Here is a 21968-nt window from a genome sequence, read left to right on the forward strand (position 1 = left end):
CTCCAAGGCACTGCTAACGCATCTATTAGCTACGCCTGAGGATCCCTGGACCTCGACCCATATCTGGGTAGCTTGGTATTGAGACGGGACGCCATGAGATCCATAGCCAATGTCCCCCACCTGTTGTTTAACTCTGCAAACACCTTGGGATAGAGAGACCATCCCCCCGGATGAAAGGATTGTCTGCTGAGAAAATACTCTTCCCAGTTGTCCGCACCAAGAATGTAGATCTCTGACAGCGAACAGCTGTGGACCTCCTCCCACTCCAGAATCCAAAATACTTCCCTCATTGCTAGGGAGCTTCTTGTTCCCCCCTGGTGGTTGATGTAAGCCACAGAGGTTATATTGTCTGATTGGAATCTGATAGACCGGGACAAACCCAGAAGGGACCAAGCCTTCAGAGCATTGAAGATTGCTCAAAGTTCCAGAATGTTGATCGGGAGGGAGCGTTCCTCCTGAGACCACAAGCCCTGTGCCTTCTTGGCACCCCAAACAGCTCCCAATCCTGATAGACTTGCGTCCGTAGTCACAATCTCCCAGGATGGTCTTGAGGATGTTCCTCTGGAGAGATGATCTGGACAGAGCCACCAAGAGAGCGATTCTCTCTGTTGTCCAGAGAAATCTGTTGAGACAGATCCGAATGATCGCCGTTCCATTGCCTCAGCATGCACAGCTGTAAACGGTCTGAGACGGAACCTGGCAAAGGGAATGATGTCCATGCTGGACACATTGAGACCAATCACCTCCATACACTGAGCCACAGAGGGCCTTAATGAGGTCCGGAGGGCAAGACATGCCGAAGCTAGCTTGCAACGTCTCTTGTCTCTTAGAAATATCCTCATGGATATGGAGTCTATTATAGTACCCAGGAATTCTACCCTGGTTCTTGGATTAAAAAACTATTTTCTAGGTTTATCTTCCAACCATGAGATTGAAGAAAAGATTCCGAATGGCCCTCCGCCAGACTAAAAGATGGTGCTTGTAAAAGAATATCATAAAAGTAGAGAGCTACTGCTATACCCTGGGTTCTGGCAACGGCTAGAAGAGCCCCTAGAACCTTTATACAAATCCTTGAAGCAGTAGCTAGACCAAACAGAAGTGCAATGGGAGTGATCCGTGTGGATTGGAACGTGAAGGTAAGCATCCTTCAGATCTATAGTGGTCATGAACTGTCCTTCCTGAACGAGGGGACATTAAAAAAAAATGGTTTATGCACTTTAGGTCCAGAATCAGGCAGTCCCCTCCTTCTTTTGGACCACAAAAAAGGTTTGAATAGTATCCCAAAACTCTTTCTGCGATAGGTACTGGGACAATGACCCCTAAGGAGGACGACAGATCCCGCATGCACCCTGGAAAAGCTTCCCTCTTTTCTCACCTGGAAGACAGGCTTGAGAGGAGAAATCTGCCCTTTGGTGGATGAAATTTGAAACCTATCTTGTATCCGTGAGCTATGAACTCCAGGACCCATGGACCCTGCACGTCCCTGAACCAAGTGTCTGAGAAAAAGAGTGACAGCTTCCCCACTACATGATATAGTGCTGGATCGGGGGCCTCCCCTTCATGCCGATTTAGTCTCTGCAGGCTTCTTGCTCTGCTTGGATTTATTCCAGGATTGAGCCGGCTTCCAAATGCTCTTAGTTTGCTCGGGCTTAGTGGAGGGTTGCTGTCGTTGGGATTTATCAGAACGAAAGGAATGAGAATTAGAAGCTTGTCCCTTCGACTTGTACTTTTTATCTTGCGCTAGGAAGGCACCCTTGCCCCCTGCAACAGTGGAAATAATGGAGTCCAGGCCAGGACTAAATAAAATCTTTCCCTTAAAGGGGAGGGAAAGAAGTCTGGACTTAGAAGTCATATCCGCAGACCAGGACTACAACCAGAGCGCCCGACGGGCCTGAATCGAAAAGCCAGAAGCCTAAGCAGTTAGGCGAATAACCTGCATGTTTGCCTCACAGATACAATTAGCAATTCTCAAGGCTTATATAAATTCTTTCCTGGTTAACGTCGAGGGGACCCTCCACCTCGATCAATTCCGATAAGGATTTACACCAGTAGGTAGCTGCTCCAGCAACAGCCACTGCCAGTTGAAATAAATATCACGTATGTTGAAACCTCTTTCTTAGAAGAGTTTCCATCTTCTTATCCATCGGCTCTCTGAATGACAAGCTATCCTCAAGCGGGATAGTAGTACGCTTGGCAAGCGTGGAGATAGCGCCATCCACCTTAGGGACGGAACCCCACAATTCCAAAAGAGTCCAGGATCATGAATCATTTTTTAATGAAAGACGAAGGGGAAAAGGAAGATACAATTCTGTCCCATTCGTTCTTAATGTTTGCCAGCTTTACAAGCGTAGGAAACGTTAAAAAGGCACTACCCTGTCCTCGTAAACTGTCTAATTTAGAAATCAAAGGTTCATCAGGCAGCTTGGCCTCTGGAACCTCTAATTTAAAAACATGAGTGTTCAATCTTAAATCTAAAGGCTGGTTCCTCCGCAGCAGGAGGCTTAGAGGCAACAGACTCCATCCTCGGATAACAGTAACAGAGCAGAGAAATCCAATAAATTACATGATGACCCGGGGCAGGAGAGCTACGTTTAACCTTACGCTTGAGTTTAGCAGGGCAAGGTAAAGCACTGAGGGCCTCAAACACCGCCGTTTTTAACTGCGCAGTAAAATCTGATGGTAAAAGGCCCCCTCCAGACGGAGGATTAAGCTTGCTATGGGAACTCCGCAAAAATAAATGTTGTAATATCGGAACAAATGAGTGACAAGCTGGCAGTACTTCAACGCATTTCACCCGTAACTGGGGCTTTTTCAAGATAGTTTGCGAGCTGTTAATGATGGTCCTGATGTACCTGTGCTTCTCATATCATTGGTTAATTCTGAACAGGTAATGTAAAGGTGGTATTTTTTCAGTTGTTAATTTTAAAGGTAGTATTTGATGGTGGTGTTCAACCTAATATACCTGAACGTCTCCTTGGTTGATTCCGAACAGGTAATCCAATGCTGTGAATGGAACAGCAGAGGAGATAAGAGAAATACTGAGAATCCTACAGGATTATGGCTGAAATCCCATAGGGATATACTTGTGACCATAACAGAGCATTCCTATACCCCCGAATTCTGAAGCAGCAAATGGAAAGGGGTTAATGAGTCTCATAGGTCTGAGAATCCCAATTAATAAAAACTGGAGCACCTCTAATCCTCACCTCTTCCTGGGAGGCAAAGAACAAAAACTAAGTAGTATAGGGAGGTGGAAGGAAGGAAAAGTTCTTATGCTTTGGGGTTCTTTGCCTCCTCCTAGTGGTGGGTATTCAATCTCACACATTAAGGCTTGTGGACTCTCATCCTCATATGAAAGAAATAGATTTTTTTTTTTTTATATACTAAATCAGGAAACTGCCCCCCCCCCAAACTACAAGAGGCAGCAACTAACGTTTTTGTAATTTGACTTTTTTTTCTGTTGCCATGACAGATCATTTTTTATTTTTTGATATATGCATAGCATATGTAGCACAGATGTGATTAAGCCCTCCTGATGTTTATTTTGATGTGGAAATTGGTTTTCACTACTTTTTTCTGAACTTGTCTCTGTGTCTCTCTCTTTGCAAGCCCTCTGTCTCTGTGTCTCTCTCTTTGCAAGCCCTCTGTCTCTGTGTCTCTCTCTTTGCAAGCCCTCTGTCTCTGTGTCTCTCTCTTTGCAAGCCCTCTGTCTCTGTGTCTCTCTCTTTGCAAGCCCTCTGTCTCTGTGTCTCTCTCTTTGCAAGCCCTCTGTCTCTGTGTCTCTCTCTTTGCAAGCCCTCTGTCTCTGTGTCTCTCTCTTTGCAAGCCCTCTGTCTCTGTGTCTCTCTCTTTGCAAGCCCTCTGTCTCTGTGTCTCTTTGCAAGCCCTCTGTCTCTGTGTCTCTTTGCAAGCCCTCTGTCTCTCTGTCTCTTTGCAAGCCCTCTGTCTCTCTGTCTCTTTGCAAGCCCTCTGTCTCTCTGTCTCTTTGCAAGCCCTCTGTCTCTCTGTCTCTTTACAAGCCCTCTATCTGTGTCTCTCTCTATACAAGCCCTCTGTCTCTCTATACAAGCCCTCTGTCTCTGTGTCTCTCTCTTTGCAAGCCCTCTGTCTCTGTGTCTCTCTCTTTGCAAGCCCTCTGTCTCTGTGTCTCTCTCTTTGCAAGCCCTCTGTCTCTGTGTCTCTCTCTTTGCAAGCCCTCTGTCTCTGTGTCTCTCTCTTTGCAAGCCCTCTGTCTCTGTGTCTCTCTCTTTGCAAGCCCTCTGTCTCTGTGTCTCTTTGCAAGCCCTCTGTCTCTGTGTCTCTTTGCAAGCCCTCTGTCTGTGTCTCTCTCTTTACAAGCCCTCTGTCTCTCTATACAAGCCCTCTGTCTCTGTGTCTCTCTCTTTGCAAGCCCTCTGTCTCTGTGTCTCTCTCTTTGCAAGCCCTCTGTCTCTGTGTCTCTCTCTTTGCAAGCCCTCTGTCTCTGTGTCTCTCTCTTTGCAAGCCCTCTGTCTCTGTGTCTCTCTCTTTGCAAGCCCTCTGTCTCTGTGTCTCTCTCTTTGCAAGCCCTCTGTCTCTGTGTCTCTCTCTTTGCAAGCCCTCTGTCTCTGTGTCTCTCTCTTTGCAAGCCCTCTGTCTCTGTGTCTCTCTCTTTGCAAGCCCTCTGTCTCTGTGTCTCTCTCTTTGCAAGCCCTCTGTCTCTGTGTCTCTCTCTTTGCAAGCCCTCTGTCTCTGTGTCTCTCTCTTTGCAAGCCCTCTGTCTCTGTGTCTCTCTCTTTGCAAGCCCTCTGTCTGTGTCTCTCTCTTTACAAGCCCTCTGTCTGTGTCTCTCTCTTTACAAGCCCTCTGTCTGTGTCTCTCTCTTTACAAGCCCTCTGTCTCTCTATACAAGCCCTCTGTCTCTCTATACAAGCCCTCTGCCTGTGTGTCTCTCTTTACAAGCCCTCTGTCTGTGTCTCTCTCTCTCTTTACAAGCCCTCTGTCTCTCTTTACAAGCCCTCTGTCTCTCTTTACAAGCCCTCTGTCTCTCTTTACAAGCCCTCTGTCTCTCTTTACAAGCCCTCTGTCTCTCTTTACAAGCCCTCTGTCTCTCTTTACAAGCCCTCTGTCTCTCTTTACAAGCCCTCTGTCTCTCTTTACAAGCCCTCTGTCTCTCTTTACAAGCCCTCTGTCTCTCTTTACAAGCCCTCTGTCTCTCTTTACAAGCCCTCTGTCTCTCTTTACAAGCCCTCTGTCTCTCTTTACAAGCCCTCTGTCTCTCTTTACAAGCCCTCTGTCTCTCTTTACAAGCCCTCTGTCTCTCTTTACAAGCCCTCTGTCTCTCTTTACAAGCCCTCTGTCTCTCTTTACAAGCCCTCTGTCTCTCTTTACAAGCCCTCTGTCTCTCTTTACAAGCCCTCTGTCTCTCTTTACAAGCCCTCTGTCTCTCTTTACAAGCCCTCTGTCTCTCTTTACAAGCCCTCTGTCTCTCTCCCTCTCTTTACAAGCCCTCTGTCTGTCTCTCTCTGATCTATCTCAGCAGCAGTTAACATACAATGCAGATCACATAAATATGACAGTAAGCTGCAAGTAAGTAACAGGATCACACTCACATCATCCTCCTGGCTTGAATGGATCAGGTCCACCAACCTCTGAATGAGTCTCTCTTCGTTCAGCCACTGAAAAATGCAAAAATAGTGAGGTCAAATGTGACAATGTAATAAGACTGGTACCTAAATACACTTCATACTTGTCTTGTGATGCCCAGAACCCATCCCACAAGTGTCAAACACACAGTATACGGCTACATTATCCAAGCTTCCTCACCATAGGATTTCCCAGTGTCTCACCTACTTACTCATTCACATTATGTACCACCTCGCCCTCCTGCCCATTTTCATGTTTGCTCCTAATTTATTTCCCCATGCCCGTATGCCCATCTGCCATCTCAATCTCTGCATCTTCAGCCATGTCCGTGGGCCCATCTGCCCTGCTGTCTTATGCATCTTAATAAGATGCCCTAAGCCCCAGATCTAGCCGAGTCAAATTGGTTCTCACGTTCAGAACTCCCTGTCTCAGGGTGGCTGGCTCCACACAACTGATCAGACGAAGCAGCAGGTCCATCATGGCAGACGTCCCAAAGTGCTCCAGCACCAGCATAAGGAACTGATCCTTCTTCCTGAGAAATCCAATGACCTGTGGGGACAGCAAGTTGATGTCACGGTGACTACAGAACGCACCTGACATTGTACTAAATACATGAGATTTTGTATTTGTACCAAGCAGTAACCCCTGATCCTGCACATCCCTCACCTGCTCGGTTTTCCTTGCTATAAGGTGTCCCACAGTCTTGCTGAAGAAGCTGGCCAGCAGAGGGTTTAGGGGGGGCTCCTGCTGCAAGAAGTCATACAGAATGTTCAGGAGGCTTTCGTCTTCACACAGCTTATCGTTTAGCTGGGGCACGTCACACGTCAGCAGCTCACAAGCAATGTTTGGGTACCTGAGGACAAGATATAGTGAGAACCTAATACCAATTTTAGATTTCATTTCAAGGGGTAAAACAAAAAGCACCACAAACAGTTAATTGAACAATGTGCTAAAAAAACATCAATAATCACCAAACACCCTGCTGTCCCTGTGTGCTTCCCAATGAGAGAGCAAATAAGACCGAATACTTCATTGTCAGCAGATTGGCACCATATAGAATAAAGAACACACACAGCGATAGCCATAATGTCTGAGAGTAGAACGTCTATAACAAGTGCTTGGTGTAACTGGATTCTACCAACTTAAAACCCTCATTCTTTATTATATAGATTAAACAACAGCATTTGAGGATGTTAAAAGCCCGAGAACAAAGTTCCTTGGGACCTAGGAAAGAATTTATGCTTACCTGATAAATTTATTTCTTTTTTGACACTAGGGGGCCCATATATCAAGCTCTGAACGGAGCTTGTGGGCCCTTGTTTCTGGAGAGTCTTCAGACCCGCCAGAAACACAATTTATGACGCAGCGGTCTAAAGACCGCTGCTCCATAACCCTGTCCGCCTGCTCTGAGCAGGCAGGAATCGCTGGAAATCAACCCAATAGAGTAAGATCGGGTTGATTGACACCCCCCTGCTGGCGGCCAATTGGCCGCGAGTCTGCAGGGAACGGCGTTGCACAAGCAGCTCTTGTGAGCTGCTGGTGTAATGTTAAATGCGGAGAGCGTATTGCTCTCCGCATTCAGCGAGGTCTTGCGGACCTGATCCGCACAGTCGGATCAGATCCGCAAGACCTTTGATAAATAGGCCCCAATGAGTCCACGGATCTTAATTACTAATGGGATATTCACCTCCTGGTCAGCAGGAGGCGGCAAAGAGCAAAGTTGTTAAATAGCTCCTCTCTTCCCTCCCACTCCAGTCATTCGACCGAAGTTAAGGAGAGAAAGGAAGAAACAAGGTGCAGAGGTGTCTGAAGTTTATAACATACAAATAACCTGTCTAAATAACAGGGCGGGCCGTGGACTCATCGTGTCAAAAAAGAAATAAAATTTATCAGGTAAGCATAAATTTTCTTTTCTTTTTAATGACACGATGAGTCCACGGATCATCTTAATTACTAATGGGATACAATACCCAAGCTAGAGTACACAGATGATACGGGAGGGACAAGACAGGGAACCTAAACAGAAGGCACCACTGCTTGAAGAACTTTGCTCCCAAAAGCTGCCGAGGCAAAAGTGTCAAATTTGTAAAACTTTGAAAAAGTTTGAAGAGAGGACCAAGTTGCAGTCTTCCACAGAAGCTTCATGTTTGAACGCCCATGAGGAAGCAACAGCCCGCATGGAATGAGCCGTAACTCTCGGGAGGCTGACGTCCAGCAGTTTCATGTGCAAAACGTATGATACTCCTCAGCCAAAAGAAAAGAGAAGTAGCCGTAGCTTTCTGTCCCTTACGTTTTCCCGAGAAAACCACAAAGAAGAAGACTGATGAAAATCCTTAGTCGACTGCAGGTAAAACTTTAAAGCACGGACCACGTCCAAATTGTGCAGAAGATGTTCCTTCTTACAAGAAGGATTAGGACACAAGGGAGGAACAACAATCTCCTGATTAATGTTACGATCAGAAACAACCTTAGGAAGAAATCCTAATCTAGTATGCAACACTACCTTATCTGAATGGAAAATAAGGTAAAGAGATTCGTACTGCAATGCCGAGAGCTCAGACACTCTACGAGCTGAAGAAAAGGCAAAAAGAAACAAAACCTTCCAAGATAACAATATCTAAGGAATGCATAGGCTCAAACGGAACCCCCTGAAGGACTCTGAGAACTAAATTAAGACTCCAAGGAGGAGTAACTGGTTTAAACACAGGCCTGATTCTGACCAAGGCCTGACAAAAATACTGTACATCTGGAACATCCGCCAGACGTTTTTGTAACAAAATAGATAAAGCCGAGATCTAACCCTTTAGGGAACTCATTGATAAACCTTTCTCCAAACCCTCTTGGAGAAAAGACAAAATTCTAGGAATCCTAACTCTACTCCATGAGTAAACCTTGGATTCACACCAAAAAACAAAATTTATGTTTACCTGATAAATGTATTTCTTTTGCGATGTACTGAGTGTACGGATTCATCCTTACTTGTGGGATATTATCCTTCCTAAAAGGAAGTGGTAAAGAGAGCACCACAGCAGAGCTGTATATATAGTTCCCCCTTTAACTCCACCCCCCCCAGTCATTTGACCGAAGGCTAAGGAAGAAAAAGGAGAAACTATAAGGTGCAGAGGTGACTGAAAATTTTAAGAAAAAATAACATCTGTTTTGAATAGACAGGGCGGGCCGTGGACTCGGTACATCGCAAAAGAAAGAAATTTATCAGGTAAGCATAAATTTTGTTTTCTTTTGCATGATGTACCGAGTCCACGGATTCATCCTTACTTGTGGGATACTTTAGGACACGGATGAAGGGAGGAACAAGACAGGAACCTAAACGGAAGGCACCACTGCTTGCAAAACCTTTCTCCCAAAAATAGCCTCCGAAGAAGCAAAAGTATCAAATTTGTAAAATTTTGAAAAGGTATGGAGTGAAGACCAAGTTGCAGCCTTACAGATCTGTTCAACAGAAGCATAATTTTTAAAAGCCCATGTGGAAGCTACCGCTCTAGTAGAATGAGCTGTAATCCTTTCAGGAGGCTGCTGTCCAGCAGTCTCATAAGCCAAATGGATGATGCTTTTCAGCCAAAAGGAAAGAGAAGTCGCCATAGCATTTTGACCCCTACGCTTTCCAGAATAGACGACAAACAAAGAAGATGTTTGACGAAAATCTTTGGTTGCCTGCAAATAGAACTTTAAAGCACGAACCACGTCCAAGTTGTGCAACAGACGTTCCTTCTTACAAGAAGGATTAGGACACAAAGAAGGAACAACAAATTCCTGATTGATATTCCCCTTAGTAACAACCTTAGGTAGGAACGCAGGCTTGGTACGCAAAACCACCTTATCAGCATGGAACACAAGATAAGGTGAGTCACATTGCAATGCAGATAGTTCAGAAACTTTTCGAGATGAAGAGATAGCAACTAGGAACAAAACTTTCCAAGATAAAAGCTTAATATCTATGGAATGCATGGGTTCAAACGGAACCCCCTGAAGAACTCTAAGAACCAAATTTAGACTCCATGGCAAAGCAACAGGTTTAAACACAGGCTTAATTCTAGCTAAAGCCTGACAAAAAGCCAGAAAGTCTGGAACATCTGCCAGATGCTTGTGCAACAAAATAGACAGAGCAGATATCTGCCCTTTTAAGGAGCTAGCCGACAATCTTTTCTCCAATCCCTCTTGGAGAAAAGAAAATCCTAGGAATCCTGACTTTACTCCAGGAGAAGCCTTTGAATTCGCACCAAAAAAAAGATATTTACGCCATATCTTATGATAGATTTTCCTGGTAACAGGCTTTCGAGCCTGAATCAAGGTATTTATGACCGAGAAATTAGATTTGGATACTTGAATGGAACTTGAATCAGAAGGTCCTGTCTCAGTGGCAGAGACCATGGTGGAAGAGATGACATGTCGACCAGGTCTGCATACTAAGTCCTGCATGGCCACGCAGGCGCTATCAAAATCAATGATGCTCTCTCCGGTTTGATTTTGGCAATCAGACGTGGAAGGAGAGGGAAAGGTGGAAACACATAAGCCAGGTTGAACGACCAGGGTACTGCTAGAGGATTTATCAGTACAGCCTGAGGATCCCTTGACCTGGAACCGTAACGAGGAAGTTTGGCGTTCTGACGAGACGCCATCAGATCCAATTCTGGTGTGCCCCATAGCCGAACCAGTTGAGCAAACACCTCCGGATGGAGTTCCCACTCCCCCGGATGAAAAGTCTGACGACTTAGAAAATCTGCCTCCCAATTCTCTACACCTGGGATATAGATCTCTGAGAGATGGCAAGAGTGAGCCTCTGCCCATCAGATTATCCTTGAGACCTCTATCATCCCTAAGGAACTCTTAGTTCCACCCTGATGATTGATATAAGCCACAGTCGTGATGACTGAAACCTGATGAATCTGGCCGAAGCCAGCTGAGGCCATGCCTGGAGAGCATTGAATATCGCTCTTAATTCCAGAATATTTATCAGTAGGAAAGCCTCCTCCCGAGTCCACAAACCCTGTGCTTTCAGGGAATTCCAGACTGCACCCCAGCCCAGAAGGCTGATGTCTGTCATCACTATAACCCATTCTGGCCTGCGGAAATACATTTCCTGGGACAGATGATTCTGTGACAACCACCAAAGAAGAAAGTCTCTGGTCTCTTGATCCAGATTTATCTGAGGAGATAAATCTGCATAATCCCCATTCCACTGATTGAGCATACAAAGTTGCAGTGGTCTGAGATGCAAGCGAGCAAATGGAACTATGTCCATTGCCGCTACCATTAAACCAATTACCTCCATACATTGAGCCATTTCTGACGGCCGAGGAATGGAGTGAAGAGCTTGGCAGGTGGACAAAATCTTGATTTCCTGACCTCCGTCAGAAATATTTTCATGTCCACTGAGTCTATCAGAGTCCCTAGAAATGAAACTCTTGTGAGGGGGGAAAGAACTCTTTTTTACGTTCACCTTCCACCCATGAGATCTTAGAAAGGACAACACTTAGTCCGTGTGAGACTTGGCTAGTTGGAAAGTCGACGCTAGAATTAGAATGTCGTCTAGATAAGGCGCCACTGATATGCCCCGCGGCCTTAAAAACCGCCAGAAGAGACCCTAGCACCTTCGTGAAGATTTGTGGTGCCGTGGCCAACCCGAAGGGAAGAGCCACAAACTGATAATGCTCGTCCAGAAAGGCGAACCTGAGAAACTGGTGATGATCTTTGTGGATAGGAATGTGTAGATACGCATCCTTTAGATCCACAGTGGTCATATATTGACCCTCCTGGATCAATAGTAAGATAGCCCGAATGGTCTCCATCTTTAAAGATGGAACTCTTAGGAATTGGTTTAGGATCTTGAGATCCAGAATTGGTCTGAAAGTTCCCTCTTTTTGGGGAACTACAAACAGATTGGAGTAGAACCCCTGCCCCTGCTCTGCTTTTGGAACAGGGCAGATCACTCCCATGGTAAAAAGGTCTTCTACACAGCGTAAGAACGCCTCTCTTTTTGTCGGGTTTACAGACAATTGAGAAAGATGGAATCTCCCCCTTGGAGGAGAATCCTTGAAATCTAGAAGATATCCCTGGGTTACAATTTCTACTGCCCAGGAGTCCTGAATGTCTCTTGCCCAGGTCTGAGCAAAGAGAGAGAGTCTGCCCCCTACTAGATCCGGTCTCTGATCGGGGGCTACCCCTTCATGCTGACTTAGTGGCAGCAGCAGGCTTTTTGGCCTGTTTACCCTTGTTCCAAGCCTGATTAGGTCTCCAGGTTGGCTTGGATTGAGCAAAGTTCCCTTCTTGCTTTGCAGCAGAGGAAGTGGGACCACACTTGAAGTTTCGAAAGGAACGAAAATTATTTTGTTTGGTCCTTGTCTTATTTGACTTATCCTGAGGGAGGGTATGACCCTTCCCTCCAGTAAATGTCTGAAATGATCTCTTTCAGTGCAGGCCCGAAAAGGGTCTTACCTTTGAAAGGGATGGACAAAAGCTTAGATTTAGATGAAACATCAGCTGACCAGGACTTAAGCCATAACGCTCTACGTGCCAAAACCTGAATTTTTTGCTGCTAACTTAGCAAGATGAAAAGCGGCGTCTGTAATAAAAGAATTAGCTAGCTTGAGAGCCTTAATTCTGTCCAGAATATCATCTAGTGGGGTCTCAATCTGAAGAGCCTCAAACCAAAAGGCAGCTGCAGTGGCTACAGGAACAATGAACGCTATAGGTTGAAGAAGAAAACCTTGATGAACAAAAATTTTCTTTAGGAGACCCTCTAATTTTTTATCCATAGGATCAATGAAAGCACAACTTTCTGAGATAGATAGAGAGAGAGAGATAGATAGAGATAGAGAGATAGAGAGAAAGAGAGAAAGAGAGAAAGAGAGAGATAGAGAGATAGAGAGATAGAGAGATAGAGAGATAGAGAGATAGAGAGATAGAGAGATAGAGAGATAGAGAGAAAGAGAGAAAGAGAGAAAGAGAGAAAGAGAGAAAGAGAGAAAGAGAGAAAGAGAGAAAGCATAATTTATGCTTACCTGATAAATTCCTTTCTTCTGTAGTGTGATCAGTCCACGGGTCATCATTACTTCTGGGATATTACTCCTCCCCAACAGGAAGTGCAAGAGGATTCACCCAGCAGAGCTGCATATAGCTCCTCCCCTCTACGTCACTCCCAGTCATTCGACCAAGGACCAACGAGAAAGGAAAAGCCAAGGGTGAAGTGGTGACTGGAGTATAAATTAAAAAATATTTACCTGCCTTAAAAACAGGGCGGGCCGTGGACTGATCACACTACAGAAGAAACAGAATTTATGTTTACCTGATAAATTTCTTTCTCCAACGGTGTGTCCGGTCCACGGCGTCATCCTTACTTGTGGGATATTCTCCTCCCCAACAGGAAATGGCAAAGAGCCCAGCAAAGCTGGTCACATGATCCCTCCTAGGCTCCGCCTACCCCAGTCATTCGACCGACGTTAAGGAGGAATAATAGCATAGGAGAAACCATATGGTACCGTGGTGACTGTAGTTAAAGAAAATAAATTATCAGACCTGATTAAAAAACCAGGGCGGGCCGTGGACCGGACACACCGTTGGAGAAAGAAATTTATCAGGTAAACATAAATTCTGTTTTCTCCAACATAGGTGTGTCCGGTCCACGGCGTCATCCTTACTTGTGGGAACCAATACCAAAGCTTTAGGACACGGATGAAGGGAGGGAGCAAATCAGGTCACCTAAATGGAAGGCACCACGGCTTGCAAAACCTTTCTCCCAAAAATAGCCTCAGAAGAAGCAAAAGTATCAAACTTGTAAAATTTGGTAAAAGTGTGCAGTGAAGACCAAGTCGCTGCCCTACATATCTGATCAACAGAAGCCTCGTTCTTGAAGGCCCATGTGGAAGCCACAGCCCTAGTGGAATGAGCCGTGATTCTTTCGGGAGGCTGCCGTCCGGCAGTCTCGTAAGCCAATCTGATGATGCTTTTAATCCAAAAAGAGAGAGAGGTAGAAGTTGCTTTTTGACCTCTCCTTTTACCTGAATAAACAACAAACAGGGAAGATGTTAGTCTAAAATCCTTTGTAGCATCTAAATAGAATTTTAGAGCGCGAACAACATCCAAATTGTGCAACAAGCGTTCCTTCTTTGAAACTGGTCTCGGACACAGAGAAGGTACGATAATCTCCTGGTTAATGTTTTTGTTAGAAACAACTTTTGGAAGAAAACCAGGTTTAGTACGTAAAACCACCTTATCTGCATGGAACACCAGATAAGGAGGAGAACACTGCAGAGCAGATAATTCTGAAACTCTTCTAGCAGAAGAAATTGCAACTAAAAACAAAACTTTCCAAGATAATAACTTAATATCAACGGAATGTAAGGGTTCAAACGGAACCCCCTGAAGAACTGAAAGAACTAAATTGAGACTCCAAGGAGGAGTCAAAGGTTTGTAAACAGGCTTGATTCTAACCAGAGCCTGAACAAAGGCTTGAACATCTGGCACAGCTGCCAGTTTTTTGTGAAGTAACACCGACAAGGCAGAAATCTGTCCCTTCAGGGAACTTGCCGATAATCCTTTTTCCAATCCTTCTTGAAGGAAGGATAGAATCCTAGGAATCTTAACCTTGTCCCAAGGGAATCCTTTAGATTCACACCAACAGATATATTTTTTCCAAATTTTGTGGTAAATCTTTCTAGTTACAGGCTTTCTGGCCTGAACAAGAGTATCGATAACAGAATCTGAGAAACCTCGCTTCGATAAAATCAAGCGTTCAATCTCCAAGCAGTCAGCTGGAGTGAAACCAGATTCGGATGTTCGAACGGACCCTGAACAAGAAGGTCTCGTCTCAACGGTAGCTTCCAAGGTGGAGCCGATGACATATTCACCAGATCTGCATACCAAGTCCTGCGTGGCCACGCAGGAGCTATCAAGATCACCGACGCCCTCTCCTGATTGATCCTGGCTACCAGCCTGGGGATGAGAGGAAACGGCGGGAACACATAAGCTAGTTTGAAGGTCCAAGGTGCTACTAGTGCATCCACTAGAGCCGCCTTGGGATCCCTGGATCTGGACCCGTAGCAAGGAACTTTGAAGTTCTGACGAGAGGCCATCAGATCCATGTCTGGAATGCCCCAAAGTTGAGTGACTTGGGCAAAGATTTCCGGATGGAGTTCCCACTCCCCCGGATGCAATGTCTGACGACTCAGAAAATCCGCTTCCCAATTTTCCACTCCCGGGATGTGGATAGCAGACAGGTGGCAGGAGTGAGACTCCGCCCATAGAATGATCTTGGTCACTTCTTCCATCGCTAGGGAACTCCTTGTTCCCCCCTGATGGTTGATGTACGCAACAGTCGTCATGTTGTCTGATTGAAATCGTATGAACTTGGTCCTCGCTTGCTGAGGCCAAGCCTTGAGAGCATTGAATATCGCTCTCAGTTCCAGAATATTTATCGGTAGAAGAGATTCTTCCCGAGACCAAAGACCCTGAGCTTTCAGGGATCCCCAGACCGCGCCCCAGCCCATCAGACTGGCGTCGGTCGTGACAATGACCCACTCTGGTCTGTGGAATGTCATCCCTCGTGACAGGTTGTCCAGGGACAGCCACCAACGGAGTGAGTCTCAGGTCCTCTGATTTACTTGTATCTTTGGAGACAAGTCTGTATAGTCCCCATTCCACTGACTGAGCATGCACAGTTGTAATGGTCTTAGATGAATGCGCGCAAAAGGAACTATGTCCATTGCCGCTACCATCAACCCGATCACTTCCATGCACTGAGCTACGGAAGGAAGAGGAACGGAATGAAGTATTCGACAAGAGTCCAGAAGCTTTGTCTTTCTGGCCTCTGTTAGAAAAATCCTCATTTCTGAGGAGTCTATAATTGTTCCCAAGAAGGGAACCCTTGTTGACGGGGATAGAGAACTCTTTTCCACGTTCACTTTCCAGCCGTGCGATCTGAGAAAGGCCAGGACGATGTCCGTGTGAGCCTTTGCTCGAGGGAGGGACGACGCTTGAATCAGAATGTCGTCCAGGTAAGGTACTACTGCAATGCCCCTTGGTCTTAGCACAGCTAGAAGGGACCCTAGTACCTTTGTGAAAATCCTTGGAGCAGTGGCTAATCCGAAAGGAAGCGCCACGAACTGGTAATGTTTGTCCAGGAATGCAAACCTTAGGAACCGATGATGTTCCTTGTGGATAGGAATATGTAGATACGCATCCTTTAAATCCACCGTGGTCATGAATTGACCTTCCTGGATGGAAGGAAGGATAGTTCGAATGGTTTCCATCTTGAAAGATGGGACCTTGAGAAATTTGTTTAAGATCTTGAGATCTAGGATTGGTCTGAATGTTCCCTCTTTTTTGGGAACTATGAACAGATTGGAGTAGAACCCCATCCCTTGTTCTCTCAATGGAACAGGATGAATCACTCCCATTTTTAACAGGTCTTCTACGCAATGTAAGAACGCCTGTCTTTTTATGTGGTCTGAAGACAACTGAGACCTGTGGAACCTTCCCCTTGGGGGAAGTCCCTTGAATTCCAGAAGATAACCCTGGGAGACTATTTCTAGCGCCCAAGGATCCAGAACATCTCTTGCCCAAGCCTGAGCGAAGAGAGAGAGTCTGCCCCCCACCAGATCCGGTCCCGGATCGGGGGCCGATATTTCATGCTGTCTTGGTAGCAGTGGCAGGTTTCTTTGCCTGCTTTCCCTTGTTCCAGCCTTGCATTGGTCTCCAAGCTGGCTTGGCCTGAGAAGTATTACCTTCTTGCTTAGAGGACGTAGCACCTTGGGCTGGTCCGTTTTTACGAAAGGGACGAAAATTAGGTCTATTTTTTGCCTTGAAAGGCCGATCCTGAGGAAGGGCATGGCCCTTACCTCCAGTGATATCAGAGATAATCTCTTTCAAGTCAGGACCAAACAGCGTTTTCCCCTTGAAAGGAATGTTTAGTAGCTTGTTCTTGGAAGACGCATCAGCCGACCAAGATTTCAACCAAAGCGCTCTGCGCGCCACAATAGCAAACCCAGAATTCTTAGCCGCTAACTTAGCCAATTGCAAAGAGGCGTCTAGAGTGAAAGAATTAGCCAATTTGAGAGCATTGACTCTGTCCATAATCTCCTCATAAGGAGGAGAGTCACTATCGAGCACCTTAATCAGTTCATCAAACCAGAAATATGCGGCTGTAGTGACAGGGACAATGCATGAAATGGGTTGTAGAAGGTAACCCTGCTGAACAAACATCTTTTTAAGCAAACCTTCTAATTTTTTATCCATAGGATCTTTGAAAGCACAACTATCCTCTATGGGAATAGTGGTGCGTTTGTTTAAAGTAGAAACCGCTCCCTCGACCTTGGGGACTGACTGCCATAAGTCCTTTCTGGGGTCGACCATAGGAAACAATTTTTTAAATATGGGGGGAGGGACGAAAGGAATACCGGGCCTTTCCCATTCTTTATTAACAATGTCCGCCACCCGCTTGGGTATAGGAAAAGCTTCTGGGAGCCCCGGCACCTCTAGGAACTTGTCCATTTTACATAGTTTCTCTGGGATGACCAAATTTTCACAATCATCCAGAGTGGATAATACCTCCTTAAGCAAAATGCGGAGATGTTCCAATTTAAATTTAAAAGTAATCACATCAGATTCAGCCTGCTGAGAAATGTTCCCTAAATCAGTAATTTCTCCCTCAGACAAAACCTCCCTGGCCCCCTCAGATTGGGTTAGGGGCCCTTCAGAGATATTAATATCAGCGTCGTCATGCTCTTCAGTAACTAAAACAGAGCATCCACGCTTACGCTGACAAGGGTTCATTTTGGCTAAAATGTTTTTGACAGAATTATCCATTACAGCCGTTAATTGTTGCATAGTAAGGAGTATTGGCGCGCTAGATGTACTAGGGGCCTCCTGAGTGGGCAAGACTCGTGTAGACGAAGGAGGGAATGATGCAGTACCATGCTTACTCCCCTCACTTGAGGAATCATCTTGGGCATCATTGTCATTATCACATAAATCACATTTATTTAAATGAATAGGAATTCTGGCTTCCCCACATTCAGAACACAGTCTATCTGGTAGTTCAGACATGTTAAACAGGCATAAACTTGATAAGAAAGTACAAAAAACGTTTTGAAATAAAACCGTTACTGTCACTTTAAATTTTAAACTGAGCACACTTTATTACTGCAATTGCGAAAAAACATGAAGGAATTGTTCAAAATTCACCAAACTTTCACCACAGTGTCTTAAAGCCTTGAAAATATTGCACACCAATTTTGGAAGCTTTAACCCTTAAAATAACGGAACCGGAGCCGTTTTAAGCTTTAACCCCTTTACAGTCCCTGGTATCTGCTTTGCTGAGACCCAACCAAACCCAAGGGGAATACGATACCAAATGATGCCTTCAGAAGTCTTTTATAAGTATCAGAGCTCCTCTCACATGCGACTGCATGCCATGCCTCTCAAAAACAAGTGCGCAACACCGGCGCGAAAATGAGACTCTGCCTATGCTTTGGGAAAGCCCCTAAAGAATAAGGTGTCTAAAACAGTGCCTGCCGATATTATTATATCAAAATACCCAGAATAAATGATTCCTCAAGGCTAAATAAGTGTTAATATCAATCGATTTAGCCCAAAAAATGTCTACAGTCTAAATAAGCCCTTGTGAAGCCCTTATTTACAATCGTAATAAACATGGCTTACCGGATCCCATAGGGAAAATGACAGCTTCCAGCATTACATCGTCTTGTTAGAATGTGTCATACCTCAAGCAGCAAGGACTGCAAACTGTTCCCCCAACTGAAGTTAATGCTCTCAACAGTCCTGTGTGGAACAGCCATGGATTTTAGTTACGGTTGCTAAAATCATTTTCCTCATACAAACAGAATTCTTCATCTCTTTTCTGTTTCTGAGTAAATAGTACGTACCAGCACTATTTGAAAATAACAAACTCTTGATTGAATAATGAAAAACTACAGTTAAACACTAAAAAACTCTAAGCCATCTCCGTGGAGATGTTGCCTGTACAACGGCAAAGAGAATGACTGGGGTAGGCGGAGCCTAGGAGGGATCATGTGACCAGCTTTGCTGGGCTCTTTGCCATTTCCTGTTGGGGAGGAGAATATCCCACAAGTAAGGATGACGCCGTGGACCGGACACACCTATGTTGGAGAAAAGGAATTTATCAGGTAAGCATAAATTATGTTTTCTTCTGTTAAGTGTGATCAGTCCACGGGTCATCATTACTTCTGGGATACCAATACCAAAGCAAAAGTACACGGATGACGGGAGGGATAGGCAGGCTCTTTATACAGAAGGAACCACTGCCTGAAGAAACTTTCTCCCAAAAATAGCCTCCGATGAAGCAAAAGTGTCAAATTTGTAAAATTTGGAAAAAGTATGAAGCGAAGACCAAGTTGCAGCCTTGCAAATCTGTTCAACAGAGGCCTCATTCTTGAAGGCCCAAGTGGAAGCCACAGCTCTAGTAGAATGAGCTGTAATTCTTTCAGGAGGCTGCTGTCCAGCAGTCTCATAAGCTAAACGAATTATGCTACGAAGCCAAAAAGAAAGAGAGGTAGCGGAAGCTTTTTGACCTCTCCTCTGCCCAGAGTAAATGACAAACAGAGAAGACGTTTGTCGAAATTCCTTAGTTGCCTGTAAGTAAAATTTTAGAGCACGGACTACATCCAGGTTGTGCAGTAGACGTTCCTTCTTTGAAGAAGGATTTGGGCATAAAGAAGGAACAACAATCTCTTGATTGATATTCCTGTTAGTAACTACCTTAGGTAAGAACCCAGGTTTAGTACGCAGGACTACCTTATCCGAATGAAAAATCAAATAAGGAGAATCACAATGTAAGGCTGATAATTCAGAGACTCTTCGAGCCGAGGAAATAGCCATTAAAAATAGAACTTTCCAAGATAACAACTTTATATCAATGGAATGAAGGGGTTCAAACGGAACGCCCTGTAAAACATTAAGAACAAGGTTTAAACTCCATGGTGGAGCAACAGTTTTAAACACAGGCTTAATTCTGGCCAAAGCCTGACAAAAAGCCTGGACGTCAGGAACTTCTGACAGACGTTTGTGTAACAGAATGGACAGAGCTGAGATCTGTCCCTTTAATGAACTAGCAGATAAACCCTTTTCTAAACCTTCTTGTAGAAAAGACAATATCCTAGGAATCCTAACCTTACTCCAAGAGTAACCTTTGGATTCACACCAATATAGGTATTTACGCCATATCTTATGGTAAATCTTTCTGGTAACAGGTTTCCTAGCCTGTATTAAGGTATCAATAACTGACTCAGAAAATCCACGTCTTGATAAAATCAAGCGTTCAATTTCCAAGCAGTCAGCTTCAGAGAAGTTAGATTTTGATGTTTGAAGGGACCCTGTATCAGAAGGTCCTGTTTCAGAGGTAGAGACCAAGGTGGACAGGATGACATGTCCACCAGGTCTGCATACCAAGTCCTGCGTGGCCACGCAGGTGCTATTAGAATCACTGATGCTCTCTCTTGTTTGATTCTGGCAATCAATCGAGGAAGCAACGGGAAGGGTGGAAACACGTAAGCCATCCTGAAGTCCCAAGGTGCTGTCAGAGCATCTATCAGGACTGCTCCTGGATCCCTGGATCTGGACCCGTAACGAGGAAGCTTGGCGTTCTGTCGAGACGCCATGAGATCTATCTCTGGTTTGCCCCAACGTCGAAGTATTTGGGCAAAGACCTCCGGATGAAGTTCCCACTCCCCCGGATGAAAAGTCTGACGACTTAAGAAATCCGCCTCCCAGTTCTCCACTCCCGGGATGTGGATTGCTGACAGGTGGCAAGAGTGAGACTCTGCCCAGCAAATTATCTTTGATACTTCCATCATAGCTAGGGAGCTTCTTGTCCCTCCCTGATGGTTGATGTAAGCTACAGTCGTGATGTTGTCCGACTGAAACCTGATGAACCCCCGAGTTGTCAACTGGGGCCAAGCCAGGAGGGCATTGAGAACTGCTCTCAATTCCAGAATGTTTATTGGCAGGAGACTCTCCTCCTGACTCCATTGTCCCTGAGCCTTCAGAGAATTCCAGACGGCACCCCAACCTAGAAGGCTGGCGTCTGTTGTTACAATTGTCCAGTCTGGTCTGCTGAATGGCATCCCCCTGGACAGATGTGGCCGAGAAAGCCACCATAGAAGAGAATTTCTGGTCTCTTGATCCAGATTCAGAGAAGGGGATAAGTCTGAGTAATCCCCATTCCACTGACTTAGCATGCACAGTTGCAGTGGTCTGAGGTGTAAGCGTGCAAAGGGTACTATGTCCATTGCCGCTACCATTAAGCCGATTACCTCCATGCATTGAGCCACTGACGGGTGTTGAATGGAATGAAGGGTGCGGCAAGCACTTTGAAGTCTTGTTAGCCTGTCCTCTGTCAGGTAAATCTTCATTTCTACAGAATCTATAAGAGTCCCCAGGAAGGGAACTCTTGTGAGTGGAACGAGTGAACTTTTCTTTTCGTTCACCTCCATCCATGTGACCTTAGAAATGCCAGCACTAACTCTGTATGAGACTTGGCAGTTTGAAAGCTTGAAGCTTGTATCAGAATGTCGTCTAGGTATGGAGCTACCGAGATTCCCTGCGGTCTTAGTACCGCCAGAAGAGCACCCAGAACCTTTGTGAAGATTCTTGGAGCTGTAGCCAATCCGAATGGAAGAGCCACAAACTGGTAATGCCTGTCTAGGAAGGCAAACCTTAGGTACCGATAATGATCTTTGTGAATCGGTATGTGAAGGTAAGCATCTTTTAAATCTACAGTGGTCATGTATTGACCCTCTTGGATCATAGGTAAAATTGTCCGAATAGTCTCCATCTTGAACGATGGAACTCTTAGGAATTTGTTTAGGATCTTTAAGTCCAGGATTGGTCTGAAAGTTCCCTCTTTTTTGGGAACCACAAACAGATTTGAGTAAAACCCCTGTCCCTGTTCCGATCGTGGAACTGGATGGATTACTCCCATTAACAAGAGCTCTTGTACGCAGCGTAGAAACGCCTCTTTCTTTGTCTGGATTGTTGACAATCTTGACAGATGAAATCTCTCTCTTGGAGGAGAGTATTTGAAGTCCAGAAGGTATCCCTGAGATATTATCTCTAGCGCCCAGGGATCCTGAACATCTCTTGCCCAAGCCTGGGCGAAGAGAGAAAGTCTGCCCCCCACTAGATCCGATCCCGGATCGGGGGCCCTCAATTCATGCTGTTTTAGGGGCAGCAGCAGGTTTCCTAGTCTGCTTGCCCTTGTTCCAGGACTGGTTAGGTTTCCAGCCTTGTCTGTAGCGAGCAACAGCTCCTTCCTGTTTTGGTGCAGAGGAAGTTGATGCTGCTCCTGCTTTGAAATTACGAAAGGAACGAAA

General features: G+C 45.3%; 1 protein-coding gene across 1 annotated transcript in view; it reads right to left on the bottom strand.

The window, feature by feature from the left end:
• PPP6R2 (protein phosphatase 6 regulatory subunit 2) overlaps positions 1–21968 on the bottom strand; it is a gene marked incomplete in the record, with an annotated part of 934057 nt that overhangs the window by 752032 nt on the left and 160057 nt on the right. Inside the window, 3 exon segments of the mRNA XM_053716315.1 lie at positions 5571–5636; positions 6016–6153; positions 6271–6457. Coding sequence (XP_053572290.1) covers positions 5571–5636; positions 6016–6153; positions 6271–6457 — 391 coding nt within the window.

Source organism: Bombina bombina, chromosome 6 (assembly GCF_027579735.1).
Source record: "Bombina bombina isolate aBomBom1 chromosome 6, aBomBom1.pri, whole genome shotgun sequence".
NCBI lineage: Eukaryota > Metazoa > Chordata > Amphibia > Anura > Bombinatoridae > Bombina > Bombina bombina.